Raw genomic sequence first — 19,635 nt, forward strand, 5'->3', positions numbered from 1 at the left:
AATATGACATATGTACCTCCGTATAAAGGATAAGTTGTTTACCACGGCTTCCTTGATTCATTTATGTATATATTTTCTAGGCACGTACAGTTTTAAGTGTACGTGGGTTCTGAGAATTCTAGCAGGTACTTACTAACTACCATTCGGTCTAATCTAGGGTCTATTGTCCACCCTTGAATGCACTTAGACAAGGCCAAGTCGCTTCACAGCATTTATTGAATGTTTCAGGAGGTCCAGAGTAATCTGATCTGGCGTATGTACCTTCTTATAAAGGATAAGTTGCTTACCACAGCTTCCTTGATTCATTTATGTATACATTGTCTAGGCACGTACAGTTTTAAGCGTACGTGGGTTCTGAGAAATCTAGCAGGTACTTACTGAGCAACGTTCGTTCTAATCCAGGGTCTATTATCCACCCTTGAATGCACTTAGACAAGGCCAAGTCGCTTCACAGCATTTATTGAAGGTTTCAGGAGGTCCAGTGCTTGCTCCAAAGTAATCTGGTATGGCATATGTACCTCCTTATAAAGGATAAGTTGCTCACCACGGCTTCCTTAATCCATTTATATATCTATTGTCTGGGCACGTACAGTTTTAAGTGTACGTAGGTTCTGAGAATTCTAGCCGGTACTTACTAAATACCGTTCGGTCTAATCCAGGGTCTATTATCCACCCTTGAATGCACTTAGACAAGGCCAAGTCGCTTCACAGCATTTATTGAAGGTTTCAGAAGGTCCAGTACTGGCTCCAGAGTAATCTAATATGGCATATGTACCTCCTTATAAAGGATAAGTTGCTCACCACGGCTTCCTTGATCCATTTATGTATCTATTGACTGGGCACGTACAGTTTTAAGTGTACGTGGGTTCCGAGAATTCTAACAGGTACTTACTAAATACCGTTCGGTCTAATCCAGGGTCTATTATCCACCCTTGAATGCACTTAGACAAGGCCAAGTCGCTTCACAGCATTTATTGAAGGTTTCAGGAGGTCCAGTGCTTGCTCCAAAGTAATCTGGTATGGCATATGTACCTCCTTATAAAGGATAAGTTGCTCATCACGGCTTCCTTGATCCATTTATGTATCTACTGTCTGGAGCATGTACAGTTTTAAGTGTACGTGAGTTCCGAGAATTCTAGCAGTTACTTACTGATTACCGTTTGGTCTAATCCAGAGTCTATTGTTCACCTTTGAATGCACTTAGACAACGGATACTCTCTCCCGTGTTCCCACGTTGCACTTTTATATGAAAATAGACTTATTTGTATTATTTATCTTTTCCGATATGTCCCTGTTTTTACTTTTTTCATGTATATGTGTGTGTTTCAAATGCTTAATGTTCCGACGTGGTGTTTCAGATTACAGAAGGAACTGATGGAGCTGATGCGGGCGGCAGATAAAGGCATATCGGCGTTTCCGGAGGGCGAGAACCTGTTCAAGTGGATCGGGACGATAACGGGGGCGGCGGAGACGGTGTACGCCGGCCACACATACAAGCTCTCGATGGAGTTCCCCAACTCGTACCCCTACTCGGCGCCCGTCGTCAAGTTCCTCACGCCGTGCTTTCACCCCAACGTAGACCTCAGCGGCATGATATGCCTGGACATCCTCAAGGACAAGTGGTCGGCGCTGTACGACGTTCGGACGATACTCATCTCCATCCAGAGCCTGCTCGCCGAGCCGAACGTCGACAGCCCGCTGAACACGCAGGCGTCCGAGTTGTGGGCGAACCAGATCGAATACAAACGATACCTAGACGACCACTATGCGAAGCATAAAGACTTATAGACAACATCAAAAAAATATTAAAATCGATAAATAAACTTTTTATTAATTAAATAATGTATACATATATTATATATAAATGAATAAATGAACGCTGTATTAGTCGACAATATTATATCAGAACAAAAAAAAGAAGAAAAAAAAGGCGTCAGAACAGATGCGATGCGAAAAAATGAAAAATGCAACGGATACTATTATTATAATTATTATATAAATATATATACACACACGCACACGTGTGCAAGTCTTTTTTCACGTATTTTTCTTCACACACTTATTATGATTTTGTACAAATATGATTTTTATATGTGTTGCATGTATTTTCTTTTTTTTTCTTCGTATTACTCTTTGTATGTGTATTTTTTATTTTATTTTCACTTATCAACTTTTCTTTCCACACATGTGACTAATATTATATAATGCTTTTTGTAATGAATTACTAATGTATGGTATTTTCTGTTAAAGAGACGTAAAAACGAACATGGTCAGATTGAACATCCTGCAATATATATTTTTATTTATTACAAAGAATTAAAAACAAAAACGTGTCGTTTGATTTATTATATTAATAATACAAAAAAAAAACAATTTCATGCCTGAACAATTCCATAAACACAAGCCTCTTGATATATTTTATATATACAAACACGACGGAAGAGTTTAAACTTATAGACTGAAATTTGATAGAACGATTACACATGTATTTACGAAGGAACTGTATTCGTTTGGTCAGTAAATAGTTATATTATCGGTTACCAGGTTCAACCTTTTGAGTGCTGATGTCTTTTCTGTTGAAATTTCCAACTAGAATTATCTAGAAATCCAATAGAAAGCAGGTATAATCCAAACAACTACTGCAGCAGATTTCGAGTTTTGTTAATATATAATCTGATATATCTTGCAACAGTATAAAATAAACAAAAAGTCTATTAATCAATGTAGGGTTGGAATTGAACGAAAGGCTGATGTATGGGCTATGGCTGGGAAAGAGTATGTTACGACTGATTGTGAGAACGGGCAGAGATATAACGGTTAGTCGCAGTTGGACCTGTGCTCCGCGCGGTTGGTCTTAATAGACAACACGGCTGAAAACGCACATGTTTGATATTCACCTCAACCGCGGTCCTGAACAGCGTCATCGGCCAGGAATCCCTACCACGTGAATTGTTAAAATGTAACGCTCACAATCTAAATGCCAAGCCACAATCTGAAATACTCGTCAGTTAGGGATTTCCATCGGGTAATTCTGCTATGGTTATAAATTCAGAAGTTCCGGTGTAAACGAGTCTTTATAAACATTGACACGGATTACACGAGCCATGTTCAATGCCACCTGGAAAGGCTTAGTGGGTAATATTCTTGTTTACTTTGTACATGCTCAATATACAACGCACATTGGCGTTTTTCAGGCCCATGGACTTGTTGGCCGGCATTCAAAGGGTTAAAACTGACCATTCATATTTATCTACATTCACTATTATGACTAAACCTTCGTAAAAGTTACTGACCACTTTAATCAGTTGCCTTTGCAAAGGCTCTAAACTGCACACCATTGGTCAATTCCGTCTTCTGATAAACCCAAAAACGTCTCGGGACAATTAGTTCATTAAAAAATAATTTATTCGATAGTCTTAAATCCCGAGCAACACTTTCTGTATAGCGAAAGCGCATGTTTTCAATGTCTATGAAACATGTTCGACTTTTGAATTAGATTCGATCTTTTTGATATGGAGGCATATATAAATAAAATGATATAATAGTTCATTCGTAATAATAGTTGGCCACTCAGTGGTGTGGGCGGTCTTGCGAACTTCTTATTATATTATACAAAATTTCAGTCTTTAAATTTAACTAGCGGCAACGTTACAGTCGTCGGCCACACAAACTAAAACATTTAACATATTGCTATCAATGAAAATCCACCGGCCAACAACTATCGTTCGCCTTAACGTCGTCGAAACTGAAACAGCCGGTTTTAAACCGTCGAAATACTGATTGGAAGACGACTTACACTATCTAAAGACGCAGAATTGATACAGAAGCGACCCTGAGACGTTCGACTTTACAATTTCTGTTATTAAGTGAATAAAAACAATTACTAAAACTAATATAATATAATATATGTACGATTAAATATATCACCTGTACAAAAAAAATTAGACTAGAAGTACATTTTACAATAAATTATTAATAATGGAAAGTGTGAACGGCGTGCAGATTTTCGACGTACGGCTCGTTTCTTTTTCGAAATTCGTATAACCAGCAGCGTGGACTATTGGTTAGCATACATATATGCTCTCGAACACAATAGTCATGGGTTCCAGTCCCACTGGTTGCTACTCGGCAGACCTTGATTTATGATTCAGTTTGCCAATTTTCATTGAAACGGTTCCATTTCATTGAAATTTATTGACCGTCAGCGTATGTTTTCGAACACAGTGGTCACGGGTTCGACTCCCACTGGTTGTTGCTGGCTAGATCTTGGTTTATGACTCCAGGTCGATCGTTTCCTATCAGAGTTTGCCAAGTCATCTGATTTTCATTGAAACGGTCCCAACAAATTGGCAACCTTTACCCATTTCTCGCAATTGTCAAGTATTCAGCATCTCGAATTTCGCTGATTTGTATAAAAATGCTGCAAACTAGTCCATAAATGCCTCACAAATTACAAGTTTTTCAGCATCACGATATTTGACCATTGAGAAAAATACTTTGTATCTTAAAAATAATGTTTGTGCATTATTTTTATTGTGCATCGAATAAAATATTTTGGCATTATAAAGTGACCATTAAAAAATATGAAACGATCATTCGAAAAAACAGATTTTAGCTTTAGAATAGATACAAAAAGTGACAACGTTGCAATCTTCCGCTATTGACAACTGTCGACTGTCAAAAGTGTTTACTTTTGTTTACGTATTACGTGTGAATATGAATCATGATGTCAGGTCGTAAAGTCGAAGGTTGCAAGCCGAAGAGCAAAAAAGAAGAATTCCAGTAGAGAGAAGCGTCGGTCGTTGTCGGTTCGTATTTTGGTATTCGCGACGTTGCCTATACATTTCATGGTAATTGGACTATTCGTCACATTGGGGTGGTCACAAAGACAATTTTTGCCATGAAAATCGCGAATACACAATATTTGGCACTCAAGTTCTCGTTACTATGATAGTTATCGTTAGTATGATGGACTTTTCGGCTGCCAGATGTTCCGTTATAGAGATTTTAGTGACGTCGTGACGAGTAATTTGTGACCAGTAATCACCGAACCACATTTCATCTGCCATTTTAATGCACATTTCATCCACTTTTTAAGTAGCAAATATTTTTTTCAACGATCAAAACAAAATTTCTAATGCAATCCGTATCTGTCATTTATATAGCGTGCTTTTTCCAGGAATTGGGGCGGTTTGGCTCGATTTACAAAGTGCAAAAAAAAGGTTCAGCAAACCTTTAACAATGCATTTACAACAATTGAACAATGAACGGCGCGCTCTGGGTCCGCTCTTTACTCATTTAGAAATGCACACACCTTTTTTTTTAATGTACAAATTTTTTTTAAATGCACATTTATTTTATAAAATGGACTTTTAAATTGTTCCCTACAAAAAATGTAAGTTTACCAAAAGAAAAAAAAATTATCCATACATGTCTCGATGATGCTTTGTTAAAACTATTCTAAAAATTGTATATCGATGTTTGTAAGTGGCTATAAAGGCGCATTGGAGTTTACCTGTTAGGCCTACCTGGAATATATGTATATAGGAATGATTTTTAAACGAGCCGAGCCGTATGTGTGGTCGGCCAAACTGCTAGGGATAAAGTGTGTTCGGTATGCATGGGAGTGACCGGATGCTTGTTGTTATGGTCACTTGTTGGAGAACAAGCCCGACGACATGGTTATAATAAATAGTTCTGACTGAATCTGCGCTTTTCACTTGGAATCCTTCACATCCGGATCCTATATGTATGTAAAAAAAAAAAAAAAAAAACATGAAACGGGACGGATTCCACGCGCCGTTCGATATTGAATTTGTCGTGAAACGAACCGTACGTGCCAAAACGCGCTTATTAAAGCTTTTACAAATATTTGTGAATGTTTAAAACGTAAGCTAACCATACGAGTCATATAAAATGAGCTTCGGTAGATACATTTCAACGACACGTACAGATAAATCTAGTGCATCGTTGAAACACACCAATGTAAGCAAACTTACAGCCCGATTAGGTCTATCTACGTCTGGTTTACGCCTTGACGATGACGAGGAGGACGAGCAGGATCGTGACGGTCATGCCCAATATGAATATACAGTGCATCTTTCGGTTCTTCCTTTGGTAACTGTCGGCCTTTTGCAACTGCTTGTAGCCGTCGTACACGCTCACTTGAGTCTGTTCAATGTTGTAGTCGATGCGGTCGAGCACGGTGCCCTGGTCGCGCACCATGTGCGCCAGATCCTTGAATATATCGTTCAGTTCCACTATCGACGTCACTATCTTGTTCACTTCCTGCTCCCGGTGCAGCGACAGCTCCGTGTTGTCCCGCTCGTACGCCAGCAGCTGCTGCTGGCTCATCCGCTGGTTGGCCGGCTTCTGGAACACCTCGTCTATGTCCTGCTCCTCCTCCTCTGCGAAGAACGCGCTCGAGTTCACGTTGTTCTTCGGCTGCTGAGCGCTCGACGAGCTGCCCGCCCTGTGCGTATAGCCCGCGGTGAACTTTGTCATCGTGACGTCGGCCACGTCCAAGTCGTCGAAATTCGGCAGCTCGAAAAAGGCGTTCGCTCTATTCTCTCTGGACGTGAGAGACTTTAGGTAACTGCTCTGCGAAGTGCGGAAGCTCAGACTGAGGTCTTGGAGAGTCATCACTAGTGATGATAAGACGTTGCATGTGAGACGTTGCTCTAGTGGAGATCCTGAAATTTAAAGGTGGTTGAATTATTTTCACATTGAGAGTGTTTGATGGTGGAAAATGAAATTTGTTTTTATTTCATTATATAGTTTTGTGCGCGTTGATTTTGTGGCGGCTCGCTTATACGACATGGTCGAGTTTGGTTGCCTTCCTGCGAGTGGGAACCAACTCGGCTGGGTTCGGAGAGCCACTACTCACTCTGCCTTTAGCTGTCATATAATAAACACGTGCATTAACATGCCAGTCGTCTCATTCGTTCATCCTCCATAACTGGTGACCCCCGACATCGAGCCACGCAGCCTCGATCAATTTCAACATGCCGCTCATCCCTGCCTCGCCGAGCCAGGCGGGAAAGCTACCCGCCGCGCCGCCATCGCCATCGACACAGCACGTCGCGGCCCGCGGGTGACAATAAACGAGCAGACACGGCTACCTACCTACCTACCGACTGGAGTCCAGCCACAACGTCGATGACAGGTGCTTAAAAAAATGGGGGAGCGAATGAGACGACGATCTTGACAGCTGGATGTGGAGTCATGCGCGATCCAGTACACATAGAACGGTCATCCAGCACCACAAGATTCATCACACACCACCTCAGCACCATCATCATCATCAAGGCCCCGTCCGTCCCCACGAGCGTCGTCACGCCGAGACGGGCGGTAGCGCTACAACACCTCCACGAGCCACAACGACTCACGGTCCAGCTCGGAGTATCATCAACCACATCGATGCCCCTGCCGCCCCACCAACCGACATCAGCCTCGGAAGAGCGGCACCGGCGCAGCATAGCATCGGCGCGACCATCGGACGACCCACCGTCCTGCTCGCGACGTCACCGCCCTCGAATGTACCGACCATTCAGGGCGGTACACCTACACAATGACCCACGTCAACAATTTTTTTCTCCCCACTCAATAATTTTTTTTCTCTTTGTGTAACAATAATTTTTTTATTTTGTAAAATTTGTTTCTTTGTAATTTTGGTATCGCTGATGCTGGGGGGGGGAGTGATATGGCGGCTCGCTTATACGACATGGTCGAGTTTGGTTGCCTTCCTGCGAGTGGGAACAAACTCGGCTGGGTTCGGAGAGCCACTACTCACTCTGCCTTTAGCTGTCATATAATAAACACGTGCATTAACATGCCAGTCGTCTCATTCGTTCATCCTCCATAATTTCAACGGGTGGCTTCGGAAAGGAATTGATACACGAATTAAAATAAAGTTATGTGGAAATCTCGTCACCGCAATCGAAACATCTATTGCGACGGAGAATACATTTTTCACGCTCAACCATTGACGCCACATATTCGAGAAACTTCCACCCCAAAAAATCAAGCAGAACGACGCGAAGTCGAAGAACACCTGCATCCATTAAAGTGCACAAATAACAACTACATTGTAGCCCATTGAACAAACATCCAGACGCACTGGAACAACGGGCGATAAAAACTAAATCGAGTGGAACGACGCCACATATTCGAGAATATTCCACCCCAAACAACGAAACCACATTCCTCGCATAACTTGCACACGTAAACACCACCTGCGGTTCTCAGAATCAATCGCCAGTAAAGTCACGTGGACCCCCAAAAACAATATAAAAGGAGATCCAACCCAGACAACTTCAGTAGTTGTTGAAACCGTTATAGACGGCTTCGACCACAACATGTCTACTGGAGCAATCTTCCTAGACATTTCCAAAGCTTTCGATAAAGTCTGGCACTCTGGCCTCCTTTACAAAATGATTGCTGCCAACATCACCCCCCACTCAATACGATCCATCGCATCCTTCCTAAGAGAAAGGAGATTTCAGGTCAAACTCAAGGACCGCATTTCAACTCAGCGAGGCATCTCCGCTGGCGTACCCCAAGGCTCCATCCTCGGCCCCACGCTATTCAACCTTTACACACACGACATACCCACTCCTACACATAGGTACACAAACATCGCACAGTACGCCGATGACACGGCCATCTTAGCGAGCTCCGTCGGCCCCAAGGGAGTCTCACTCGCCCTCCAGAAGTACTCGGACCAACTGGTAGCGTGGTACGATAAATGGCTGATGAAAATCAACCCGGATAAAAGTCAGGCAATATTCTTCTCCAGACGCAAAAAACGGTGCAAACCAGCCAAGCCAGTCATTATAAACGACCAACCAGTCAACTGGACCACGTCTACCCGCTACCTGGGGGTAATAATCGACCGCAAATTAACCTGGAGACCCCACATCAGTAACGCGGTGCGCAGAGCTAGGGCAGTTGCGTCAAAGCTTTACCCACTATGCAAACCCAACAGCAAGCTCTCGCTTAAAAACAAGTGCTTGCTGTATAAATCTATCATCCGCCCACAAATCACGTACGCGAGCCCCGTGTGGGCTCACACTACCATCTCCAACACATCCATACTCAAACTACAGACAGTTCAAAACAAATTCTTGCGTGCCGCGGGCAACTACGACTGGTACACAAGAAACACTATAATTCACAATGACCTAAACATTGACCACCTTGACAAACACGTACACAAACTTGCCGTGAACTACTTCAAGTCTCTCGGCAAAATAGACAATCCCCTGATCAATTCCCTCAGTGAGACCAAACTCACGATCAATCAAAGGCCCATCGACATCTTGAAGATGGGTATAGGCTAAACTAGGATAGATAGAATTAATCTGTAAATATATATTATGACAACAGTAACCATAAGTTAAGTTAACCAAACCACTAACATAATACTATAGCCTCTAAATATAAAACTAACCATACTAACCGTAACAGTATCCCATAGTTAATGCACTAACCTATGCTTAGTGTTCTAGCCATCCAAATCAGCAATGCGAGCAGCCGCCAGCCCGCACCACAACATCACCGCGAATCGGATCCCAGATAATTCGCTAGATCGATAGGCATGGAGTAAACTCCATGGAACTATCTATAAAAATATTACCCACTACTACTACAACTTCAGTCGACACACAGCAGCAGACCAGTCAACACACAGCAGCAGACTATGCTACATTGACAGCCAGTCAAGCTCCAACAGCCACCACGAGTGAACAACAACCAGTCAGACTTCAGCAACCACCACGACACCAGTCGACATCCAGCATCTGACCAGCTACCACTACACTACCCTACAATGGAAGAACGCTTGCAACCCAGCCGGATCTAGAGAAACGACACATTACAGATCCAGCAGCCGCACGACACCAGTCAGCAGCCAATAGCCGCTTCGAGAAACTTCCTCAAATATTCTAAAACACTTGTACAATATTTAGGCAAACAATAAAACAACTTAAAACAAGCACAACAGTGTTTCGTTAGGCTGGGATACGGTCAACACTTCCTACCCCGCCTACAGTTATATCATCATATCTATCTATATATAATATGTGTGGTATAGAACCTGACAGATGACGCTATTCGGGACCATGGTTGGGATGTGGCGGTTGAGATGAAGACCAAACATGTGCTTTTTCAGTCATGTTGTTTATTACGAGTACTGAGTACTGATCGGTCTAATACAGGGGTCTATTATCCACCCTTGAATGCACTTGGACAACGGATACTCTCTCCCGTGTTCCCATGTTACACTTTTATATCCAGAACCAGCAGAATTGACTAGTGGTTAGCAAATAATACTTTGAACAAAGTGGTCACAGGTTCTAATCCCACTGGTTTATGCTGTTCAGACCAGGATTTGTGACTCCAGCTCAATCGTTTCCCATCAGAGTTAGCCAATTTATCTGATTTTCATTGAAACGGTTCCAACAAATTGGTAACCTTAACCATTTTCTTGCAAATCTCTAATTTTCAACAATCTCAAATTTCGCCGAATTGTATAAAATGCTGCAAAATTACAAATTAGGCCATATATGTCTGTGTGGATGTTAATTAATATGTATTTACTTTGTATAATAATACTTGTATCAAATGTACAATGTTTTAAAAATTCAGGCTTGCTGAAAACTCGAGATTTGCGAGAAAATGGGTAAGGTTGCCAATTTGTTGACACCGTTTCAATGAAAATCAGATAAATAGCCAAACTCTGATAGGAAACGATCGACCTGGAGTCACAAATCCAAGATCTGGCCAGCAGAAACCAATGGGATTTGAACCCGTGACCACTTTGCTCAAAGCATTATATGCTAACCACTAGTCTATTCTGCTGGCTATAATATCGAAAGATAAAATCTTCTATATATACTGTTTACTAGCAAAGTTTCCTCTAGGCCAGGGTTTCCCAAACTATTTTCCGCGACAATTTGGAATGGTTTTGTAACGTACGCCCCCGCAGCCGAAGGAGTGGGGGGAAACTACCCCCGCCCTCGGATGCTGGGGAGTGGGAGAAAGTACCGCTACTTTCTCAGCTATAAAAGAAGCGCCCTTTCCTTCGGAAGGCCAGTCGGACCACAGCTTTCTCTGAGAACTGTCGTTTCCTTTAGACTCCCATCTCTGCTGGTCTTTCCCTGTTCAGTCAAAGCCACCCACTTCACCCCACGTTACAGTTTTATAAATTTTAAAGTAGATGAAGTGTTTTTTTAGAAAACCTACAAAACTTGAAAACAACTCGTTTGCAAAATTTTCTAAACACTAGTAAGGACGATTCCTGGACTCAAAATCATCAGTCATTAAGTGCTTTATTTATTCATATTATGTTTATATAATACGATAGTTTTATATTAAAAAATTATTACTAAATAAATAATGTGTTTTAATAACATTTTATTAAATTTTTACTAGTAAGAATTAAAAAGTCTTCCGTTTAAATTTCCGGGTTTGTGAAGTGTTCCATTGCAGAAAAAGTTTGGGAAACCCTGCTTTAGGCTAAGAGACAGCGCTGTCTCTGAGCAATTAGTGCCATCTATTGAAAATGTATTTAATTAATTAATTTTTCTATTGGTGTTTTATATTGCTTATAATATGTAGGTATAGTACGTAATTTTTACCTTTTTTTCATATTAAATTAAATATATTTAAAAGGTATTTGAAAAAAATTCGATACCGTGTCGAGATTGTTCTTTGATCGATTGCGCAATACGATGAGCCGTAGCAAAATGTCTTGATATCTCCGACGTGAGACGGCCAGCCTGCTGTTCCTCGACGCAACTATCATCGAGTGTCGGCCTTTGTAAATGCCTATCATGCACTTGTTGCAGTTCCGTTAACTTTGTACGAAGCCTGAAACGAATCAAAACACGATATTAGCATAACATCAACTGATACTAATTTTCATCATAGTGAAATAATATAAAAAAAAACCTAGATATGATATATTGCGCTTCTTCTAATGAGTCCGCCCACGCAGGCGGTAAACAAACTCCGTTGCCGGGAGCCCCGCTACCTTTGCCTGCGAATCCTCTTCCGGATTCCAAATCCACACCATGCAAGGAAACCGATGCTGATTCGTCTCTAAGCAGGCGTACATGATCCGACATAGACTGGAAATAATCGAACATATTCAAACCCTTCATAGGAAACATATGTTTTGTATGATGATACAATTTCTAAGCAGATACAAGTTTCAGTGTTTTTGTTGTGATTGGTAATGTAATGTGTTAGATTTAAAATTTTTGTGTTTGTATGGAGTGTGTTGTGTAAGTTTTGATATTGCAATTTGAGGTGTGTGTGTTTGCTTAGTGCTACCTGTTCGGAGAGTAAGTGTCTGGTCTGCAGGGCGTTATTCCTCATGAGGAGGAAGACGTCCGTGAGGGAGCGGCTGCAGCCGAACATGGTGATGATGGAGCACCTATCACCAAGAGTTGACGGTCTTCTCCACTGACAAGTGTCAATTCAACTTTGACGTGCAGCTGTTTGATTGTTGTGACTTTTTGGCCGTAAGTTACTATGTTAACACGTACTATATTTTTTCGATTCAAGTATTAAATTGAGCAAATGGCGTATTGTGCAAAAATTTGACACTTCAGTGTAATTTAGAAGCATAATAAATTCAATGAATAGTTAATAGTATATAATAAATAAATAATACACGTACATAAATTCGGTCTCCGTGACTGGCCCGAATGTGAAACGCCCGAAAACGCAAATATCGGAAGGCAAAGATCGAAAATCGATCTTGAGAGGGCTGGACAGCAGCGCCTTGTCCATACAAACGTACTATACCCTTCCTCAATTATGGCACTAGAGAAATAATTTTTTAATATGCTATGGATATCCACCATTGGGGTGCATCTATCGTTTTATTTTTTTGATTAATTAGTTTTTATAGGAGCTAGGAGCCGCCAAACATCTATAAAATCGCCTCTTTTTTACACCCACGAAACGAGTCCAGCGTGCTTATTTAACGGTCGATTTAAAAAAAAATACGCCGATAGATGCACAGAAAGTATCTTTCTCATACCGATGATGAAATTTTTTTAAAAATTGGTCCAGTTTTGGAGGAGAAAATAGCAGACTACGAAACCTCGATTTTGTCAATTTAAAATACGTTTTATCTGGTCGAAGCGCAACTGTCGCATTGACTCAATATATATATTGATATATATTGTCACATTCACTCAATATATACATACACTCTATATATATATCGAAGAAAGGAACGGTAACAAAATTAAGGTTTCGGGTGTACAGCCGTCTTAAGTCGAAAGATAAAAAAAGGGTGCATGGTAAACGGTACATACTCACTTAATTTGCGCGAGCAGGATAAAACAGGAACAAGAGGAACAGGCTTTTCCTCCCGTATTAATGTGCGCGCGCAGAATACGGGAGGAAAAGCCTGTTCCTCTTGTTCCCGTTGTATCCTGCTCGCGCAAGTTAAGTGAGTATGTACCGTTTACCATGCACCCTTTTTTATCTTTCGACTTAAGATCTTTCGATTTTCGATCTTTGCCTTCCGATATTGGCGTTTCACATTCGGGCCCGTGAGGTAGACCCACATAAATTACATTAGCCAGCAGTTTGGCTTAATGGTAGCGTATATATTTAGCACCACTGAGAACGATGGTTCGAGTCGTCAAACTGCTGGTTAGATTTGGGGGTTTTGTGACTCCAAATCGATCGTTTCTCTATCAGAGTTTGCCAATTTTATCTGATCATTGTTGAAACGGTTCCTGAAAATTGGTAATAGATCATTTCCTGTTGTCACAAAAATCTGTGTGTATAGTTTGTAGAAATTATGCACAGAACTCTGAAATCTATAGACGTCTATATAATTTCGTGTTTATTATGTGTATAAAAATTGTAATAATAATTGTGCACAAAATCTAAAAATAATCCATAGACGTCTCTATGATTATTATTTCTGTACTTGATTAATTATTATATTCTATGTATTCTGATTGTGTTCTATGTATTATTGTATTCTGACCGTTATCGTATACTCGTCGCATTGGAGCGATCTGTAATGACGAGTGTATATTGATTGTAATAAATAAATAAAAGAAACTGCGACAAAATGAATGTTTTAGAACAGGGGTCATATACTGGACAATAACTGATTTATATTGTAGGGATATAGCACGACTTGTACCATACGAAACTAGGTCGATGATGAACTTAATCTGTACAAATGATATCATAGCGTCCTGTTCTCGTACACGAAAGTCAGCCTTGGCCGAAATAGTTCGTCCAGCTTACCCATAAAGGCGATTTGACTCGCTCCAGATACGCAATCATGAGTACACGGGAAATCCCAAGGAACTACGCATCAAACATAGAACACAAAGGAGGACCTCGACCCGTTGGAATCTTCCAGAACGTGATCTCGCCAGCCCGGCTACACGTTGCTCTAGCAACATCTTTATAAACCAGTGCATCGTCCCTAGATGCCAGTAAGCTTCAGGAACTCGACCTGGCTCGTTCCAGCGAAACACCTACTTAATTTGCTGTACTTTCAAATACACCTGTATTAATCGAGTAATAAAGATCCTCTTCAAAATTCAACTGAATTTCCATAGGCCGGGAAACGGTCCAAACCTTCAACCACGCCCTATAGATATACTGAATTCAGGGATTCACCACTGACTTTCCGTTAGTTCTGGATAGTGTTTTCAAATAGAAATGTTTTAATTTATATTAATAACCAACGTACCTTGTTATGCAGCAGAAGATCTGCGTACTCACTTAATATTTCAACTAAAAATTCTTTAAATTGGCGATGTTTAAGAGTATTAGCTAGTTATAATGGAGTTGATAATCGTAGTCACTGATTTCATTACTTTTTTCAGGAAATGTCCGCACATAAAGCGCTTCTTGATGAATGACGCAATGGTAAGCAAGTACCTCGTGATTAATTTTTCCTTTCAAAATAGCAACAAAACTTTTTCTTACGCCGGTCATACTATTCGCCCCATCTGTTGAAATTTATAACAATTTTAGAGCACTCTGGCTAAGGATGATGAAGTATGTTTACCAAAATTATCTCAAGTTCATACAATAAATAAAAATTATTACATTTAAAATAAATAAAACAAGAAAGCCAAATAATAGATTTGTATATTTGATTTTCAATTATCATTTCTCTTAAAATTAATTTGAAGAGAAATGATGCATGCAGCCAAAATGTAAGAATATTAACAGTATTTATATAATAACAATTTTTTTTATATTTTTCCCAGTATGCAATTTACTATGTGTCTCGAGGTTACATTTTTGAGTAAATGATTTTAGACAAATTTCACACTTGTAAGGCTTTTCCCCCGTGTGACTTCTTGAATGTCTCACAAGTGTATTTTTTCCAATAAATGATTTTAAACAAATGTTACATTTGTGTGGTTTTATCCCAGTATGCAAATTTTTATGTTTCTTGAGGTCAGAATTTTCAGTAAATGATTTTAAACAAATTTCACACTTGTAAGGCTTTTCCCCCGTGTGAGTTCTTAAATGTCTCACAAGTTTATTTTTTTCAACAAATGATTTTAAACAAATATCACATATGTATTGTTTTATCCCAGTATGCAATTTTTTATGTTTCACAAGGTAAGATTTTTGAGTAAATGATTTCAGACAAACTTCACACATGTAAGGCTTTTCCCCCGTGTGACTTCTTAAATGTCTCACAAGTTCATTTTTTTGAGCAAATGATTTTAAACAAATGTTACATTTATGTAGTTTTATTCCAGTATGCAATTTTTTATGTTTCTCAAGGTAAGATTTTTGATTAAATGATTTTAGACAAATTTCACACTTGTAAAACTTTTCTCCCGTGTGAGTTCTTAAATGTCTCACAAGTTTATTTTTTTCAATAAATGATTTTAAACAATTATCACATTTGTGTAGTTTTATCCCAGTATGCAAATTTTTATGTTTATCGAGGTTAGATTTTTGAGTAAATGATTTTAGACAAATTTCACACTTGTAAGGCTTTTCCATCGTGTGAGTTCTTAAATGTCTCACAAGTTCATTTTTATGAGCAAATGCTTTTAAACAAATCCCACATTTGTGCTGTTTTATCCCAGTATGCAAATGTTTATGTGCCTCGAGGCTAGATTTTTGAGTAAATGATTTTAAACAAATTTCACACTTGTAAGGCTTTCCCCCCGTGTGAGTTATTAAATGTCTCACAAGTCTATAATTTTGACTAAATGATTTTAAACAAATATCACATTGAAATAGCTTTTTTCCAGGAAGTGATCTTTTGTGTAAAATAAGTTGAGATTCAATGGGAAATGGCTTCAAGCAAATTTGACTATTCTTTCGGTGAATTGTCGATTGTGACGGCTCATGAATTGTCGATTGTGAAGGCTCATCGTTCCATATTACATCTTCCAATAAAACTTCTTCAGGCTCAATCTTCAAGCAAACACCTAACCTCAGTTGAGACAATTCGTTGTTTCGAAAACAAGCCTTTCGAAAGCTGATCAACAATTCCAGACTGGTGTTACACGAAAGACACACCGTGTCTGGCAACCCATCGCCTCTTTCAACCTGCAGATGAAAAAAGTGGGATTAAGCGGTGAGAAGAGTTGACCAATTGGGTCCACAATAATTGTAACCTGTTACCAGCACCGACCTGAATTTGACAGTAGGTCCGAATGCGTTGCTCCAGACGCTCTGGATGAGGATCACCGAAGATGGAGGCGGAAGATTCGGCCGGAGCTGGTCCAAGACAAAGCCTGCACTCCATCGTCCCTGTATTTTACTCTGACAGCAACCCGATCGATTCGCCTTTGACTTGCAATTTTTTTTAGTAACATCTTTGGTCTAAATTTGGTACTAGTTTAGGGCTGCTGTAATTATCGGACCGCATACAGAGAAATGTAATAATAATAGAAGGGCCCTTACGAATAAATAATTGTTGTCAATATTACTCGATACGTCTCTATAAATACGCTACAACGCACGGAATACAATCGGATCAATTTGCTTATAAAAATGTATCCCATGTAGTTTATTGTGTGTTTTTGAATACATTGCGCAATTTTACCGATGCTTGCCCATCTTGCGAGTAATATAAACAAACAGAGAAGTTTTTATCGGAAACTAGTGTTGGGCCCGTTGATTTCAACTCGACTAAAAATAAGGTTAAAGATATTGAATCGACTGGTTTCGGAAAGAAATTGATGCGCGAATTAGAAATTACGGATGACAAATTACGAAGTGAATACGAATTACGAATTACGTTTTGTGCATCGCCGACGCCCCGGCGCCTTTGCCCCCAGCGCCCCCGATGCCTTCGGCACCCTGGGGCTTTCGCCCCCAATGCTCCGGACGCCTCCGGCGCCCGTAGCACAAAAATTAAAAATATGAAAAAAAATATGAAAATATGAAAAATATGAAGAAAATGAAACTTTTTTCATTTTTTTCATATTTTTAATTTTTGTGCTACGGGCGCCGGAGGCGTCCGGAGCACTGGGGGCGAAGGCCCCAGGGCGCCAGTTGCCTTCGTAATTTGTCATTCGTGCATCAATTTCTTTCCGAAACCAGTCAATTCAATATCTTTAACCTTATTTTTAGTCGAGTTTCAATTTCTTTCGAACCCACCCGTTGAAATCAACGGGCCCAACACTAGTACAAATATATTTAGCGACAGTCCGTTTTTATATATAGTATATACGTCGAGCACCAAGCATCAAATACAACTGATGCTAAAATTATTTAGGATTGTATGTGGACAATCTTCACTTGACAACAATATGACGCCTAAAGCCACTTCTATTAACCCTTTGCCCGTGGCAATAAATATAGCGAACAAGCCCTGTACGCGGCGCCTTTTTGCGAATTTGGCAATCGAGTTTTCGGCCTTAAATCCAGATTTTAATATTTTCTCAAGTAACCAGATATGTTAATTAACGCATAAAGTATTATTTTAAACAATAAAATACATAATATATCTCGTAGTTTTGGCTTAATTGTCAAATAATAATTCTTCATACAATTGAGACGTATCGTCGCCATTGTTCAACAGACGTGACGTCACATAAACGAGGTTTCAGTATGGTTCCACAAAACCACTAATTTTGACTGGTATATATTCATTTCAAGCTAATTGAATAGATGGCATTCAACTCTCAGTAATATATTCAACCAATTTTGAACTTTAAAACAGTTGAAATAGGCGCATATAAGGCTCAAAATCCCGTGCAAAGTTCAGAAATTCTATGGAAGACAGCCGCGCTACAGACTTGTCGCGCAAAGCTCCCATAGAAGACGGCCGCGGGCAAACGGTATAAAATTTCTCTGACCGCATATATTAGTTTCCCATCCGATTGCATATTCATATGTATTAGTTTCCCATCCGATTTGCAAAAAACATTGAGGAAGTGATTTTCGGAGCATAGATATCGGCCACACCACTCTGCAAAAAAACCATTTCTTTCACTTAAATGTGAAAAAATCATCTAAATTGGGATAAGAACCATAGGCATTGGAATGTCGATGATTGGAAAAGGGTTGAATTTTCTGCAATATCGAAATTCAATTTCTTTGGCAGGATGGGATGCTAATTGTTCGTCGGAAAGTTGGCGAAAGATGTCGCGTGAAAGGCATTTCTCCTGTCGTTGCACATTCACCCTATTTTATGGTTTGAGGGTGTATGACCGCTCATGGTTTAGGGTCTCTGACCATTATTGAGGGAATAATGAATGCAGAAAGGTACAAAAACGTACTTTAAAATTTTGTAATTCGCAAATAGCGTAACATTCAAAAAATCCGATATATCAAGACGATTCTGCACCATATCATCACGTTTGAGCCGGAAGTACAATTTCGATTTTTTCTGTGGGAAGATTACTGTGAAAAAAAAAACGGGAAAAAATGAGAACGAAAACGGGAATGAGTGTCATTGCAACGCAATAATTTCAAATGTGTTCGCTACCTGCGTTTTTCCGACAAATGGGAACGGGAACGGGAATTGCATGCGTTATTATGGCATTGCAACGCATGCCGGGGTTCAGCTAGTTTAAAATAAATAAAACAAAAAAGCTAAGTAATAGATCTGTGTATTTAATTTTCAATTATCATTTCTGTTATTCAATTATTTAAATAAACTGCAATGAGAATAAATGTCATGTGAGGGTTGGCGCCGGAAACATCATGGCACGCATGCAGCCAAAATGTAAGAATATTAGCAGTATTTATATAATAACAATATTTTTATATTTATCCCAGTATACAATTTATTGTGTCTCGAGGCTAGATTTTCGAGTAAATGATTTTAGACAAATTTCACATTTGTTAGTTTTATCCCAGTATGCAAATTTATATGTTTCTTGAGGTCAGAATTTTGAGTAAATGACTTTAGACGAATTTCACACTTGTGAGGCTTTTCCCCCGTGTGAGTTTTTAAATGATAAACAAGTTTATTTTTTCCAATAAATGATTTTAAACAAATGTTACATTTGTGTGGTTTTATCCCAGTATGCAATTTTTCATGTGACACGAGATTATATTTATCAGTAAATGATTTTAGACAAATTTCACACTTGTAAGGGTTTTTCCCCGTGTGAGTTCTTAAATGTCTCACAAGTTTATTTTTTTCAATAAATG

At 39.6% G+C, this 19,635-nt stretch overlaps 3 protein-coding genes across 4 annotated transcripts in view; 1 reads left to right on the plus strand and 2 right to left on the minus strand.

Annotated features, from left to right (window-relative positions):
• The window catches only part of vih (ubiquitin conjugating enzyme vih), a 347,513-nt gene extending 345,195 nt beyond the window's left edge, over nt 1-2,318 (plus strand). The window contains exon 3 of the mRNA XM_077427238.1: nt 1,359-2,318. Within this exon, the coding sequence (XP_077283364.1) occupies nt 1,359-1,788 (430 nt within the window). The 3' untranslated portion in view covers nt 1,789-2,318. The remainder of the gene's footprint in view (nt 1-1,358) is intronic.
• Syx16 (syntaxin 16) lies at nt 2,161-12,515 on the minus strand. The gene is made up of 4 exons (XM_077427234.1): nt 12,337-12,515; nt 11,953-12,131; nt 11,696-11,871; nt 2,161-6,692 (listed from the first exon to the last, which is right to left on the minus strand). The coding sequence occupies exons 1-4, from the start codon at nt 12,421-12,423 to the stop codon at nt 6,028-6,030; spliced, it is 1,107 nt and encodes a 368-aa protein (XP_077283360.1). The 5' UTR covers nt 12,424-12,515; the 3' UTR covers nt 2,161-6,027.
• A 2,611-nt stretch (nt 12,516-15,126) lies between these two features.
• On the minus strand, nt 15,127-16,936 carry LOC143923246 (uncharacterized). Of its 2 annotated transcripts, XM_077446828.1 has the most exons (3): nt 16,661-16,839; nt 15,834-16,575; nt 15,127-15,330 (listed from the first exon to the last, which is right to left on the minus strand). In XM_077446828.1, exons 1-3 carry the CDS (start codon nt 16,772-16,774, stop codon nt 15,326-15,328), a joined length of 861 nt encoding a protein of 286 aa, XP_077302954.1. In that variant the 5' UTR covers nt 16,775-16,839; the 3' UTR covers nt 15,127-15,325. The 2 variants fall into 2 exon arrangements, with proteins under 2 accessions (XP_077302954.1, XP_077302953.1); XM_077446827.1 differs by having other exon boundaries at nt 15,127-16,575; nt 16,661-16,936.
• Nucleotides 16,937-19,635: the final 2,699 nt, after the last annotated feature.

This window comes from Arctopsyche grandis, chromosome 3 (assembly GCF_051622035.1).
Source record: "Arctopsyche grandis isolate Sample6627 chromosome 3, ASM5162203v2, whole genome shotgun sequence".
Lineage (NCBI taxonomy): Eukaryota > Metazoa > Arthropoda > Insecta > Trichoptera > Hydropsychidae > Arctopsyche > Arctopsyche grandis.

Coding starts and splice junctions, on each gene's coding strand:
- Syx16 (XM_077427234.1), bottom strand. CDS start 12,423: ATGTTCGGCTGCAGCCGCTCCCTCACGGACGTCTTCCTCCTCATGAGG. Junction 11,872..11,952: donor GCGCAATATATCATATCTAG/GTTTTTTTTTAT, acceptor GATTCGTTTCAG/GCTTCGTACAAAGTTAACGG. Junction 6,693..11,695: donor CAAAGAACAATCTCGACACG/GTATCGAATTTT, acceptor TTTAAATTTCAG/GATCTCCACTAGAGCAACGT.
- LOC143923246 (XM_077446827.1), bottom strand. CDS start 16,774: ATGGAGTGCAGGCTTTGTCTTGGACCAGCTCCGGCCGAATCTTCCGCC. Junction 16,576..16,660: donor GGACCTACTGTCAAATTCAG/GTCGGTGCTGGT, acceptor TTTCATCTGCAG/GTTGAAAGAGGCGATGGGTT.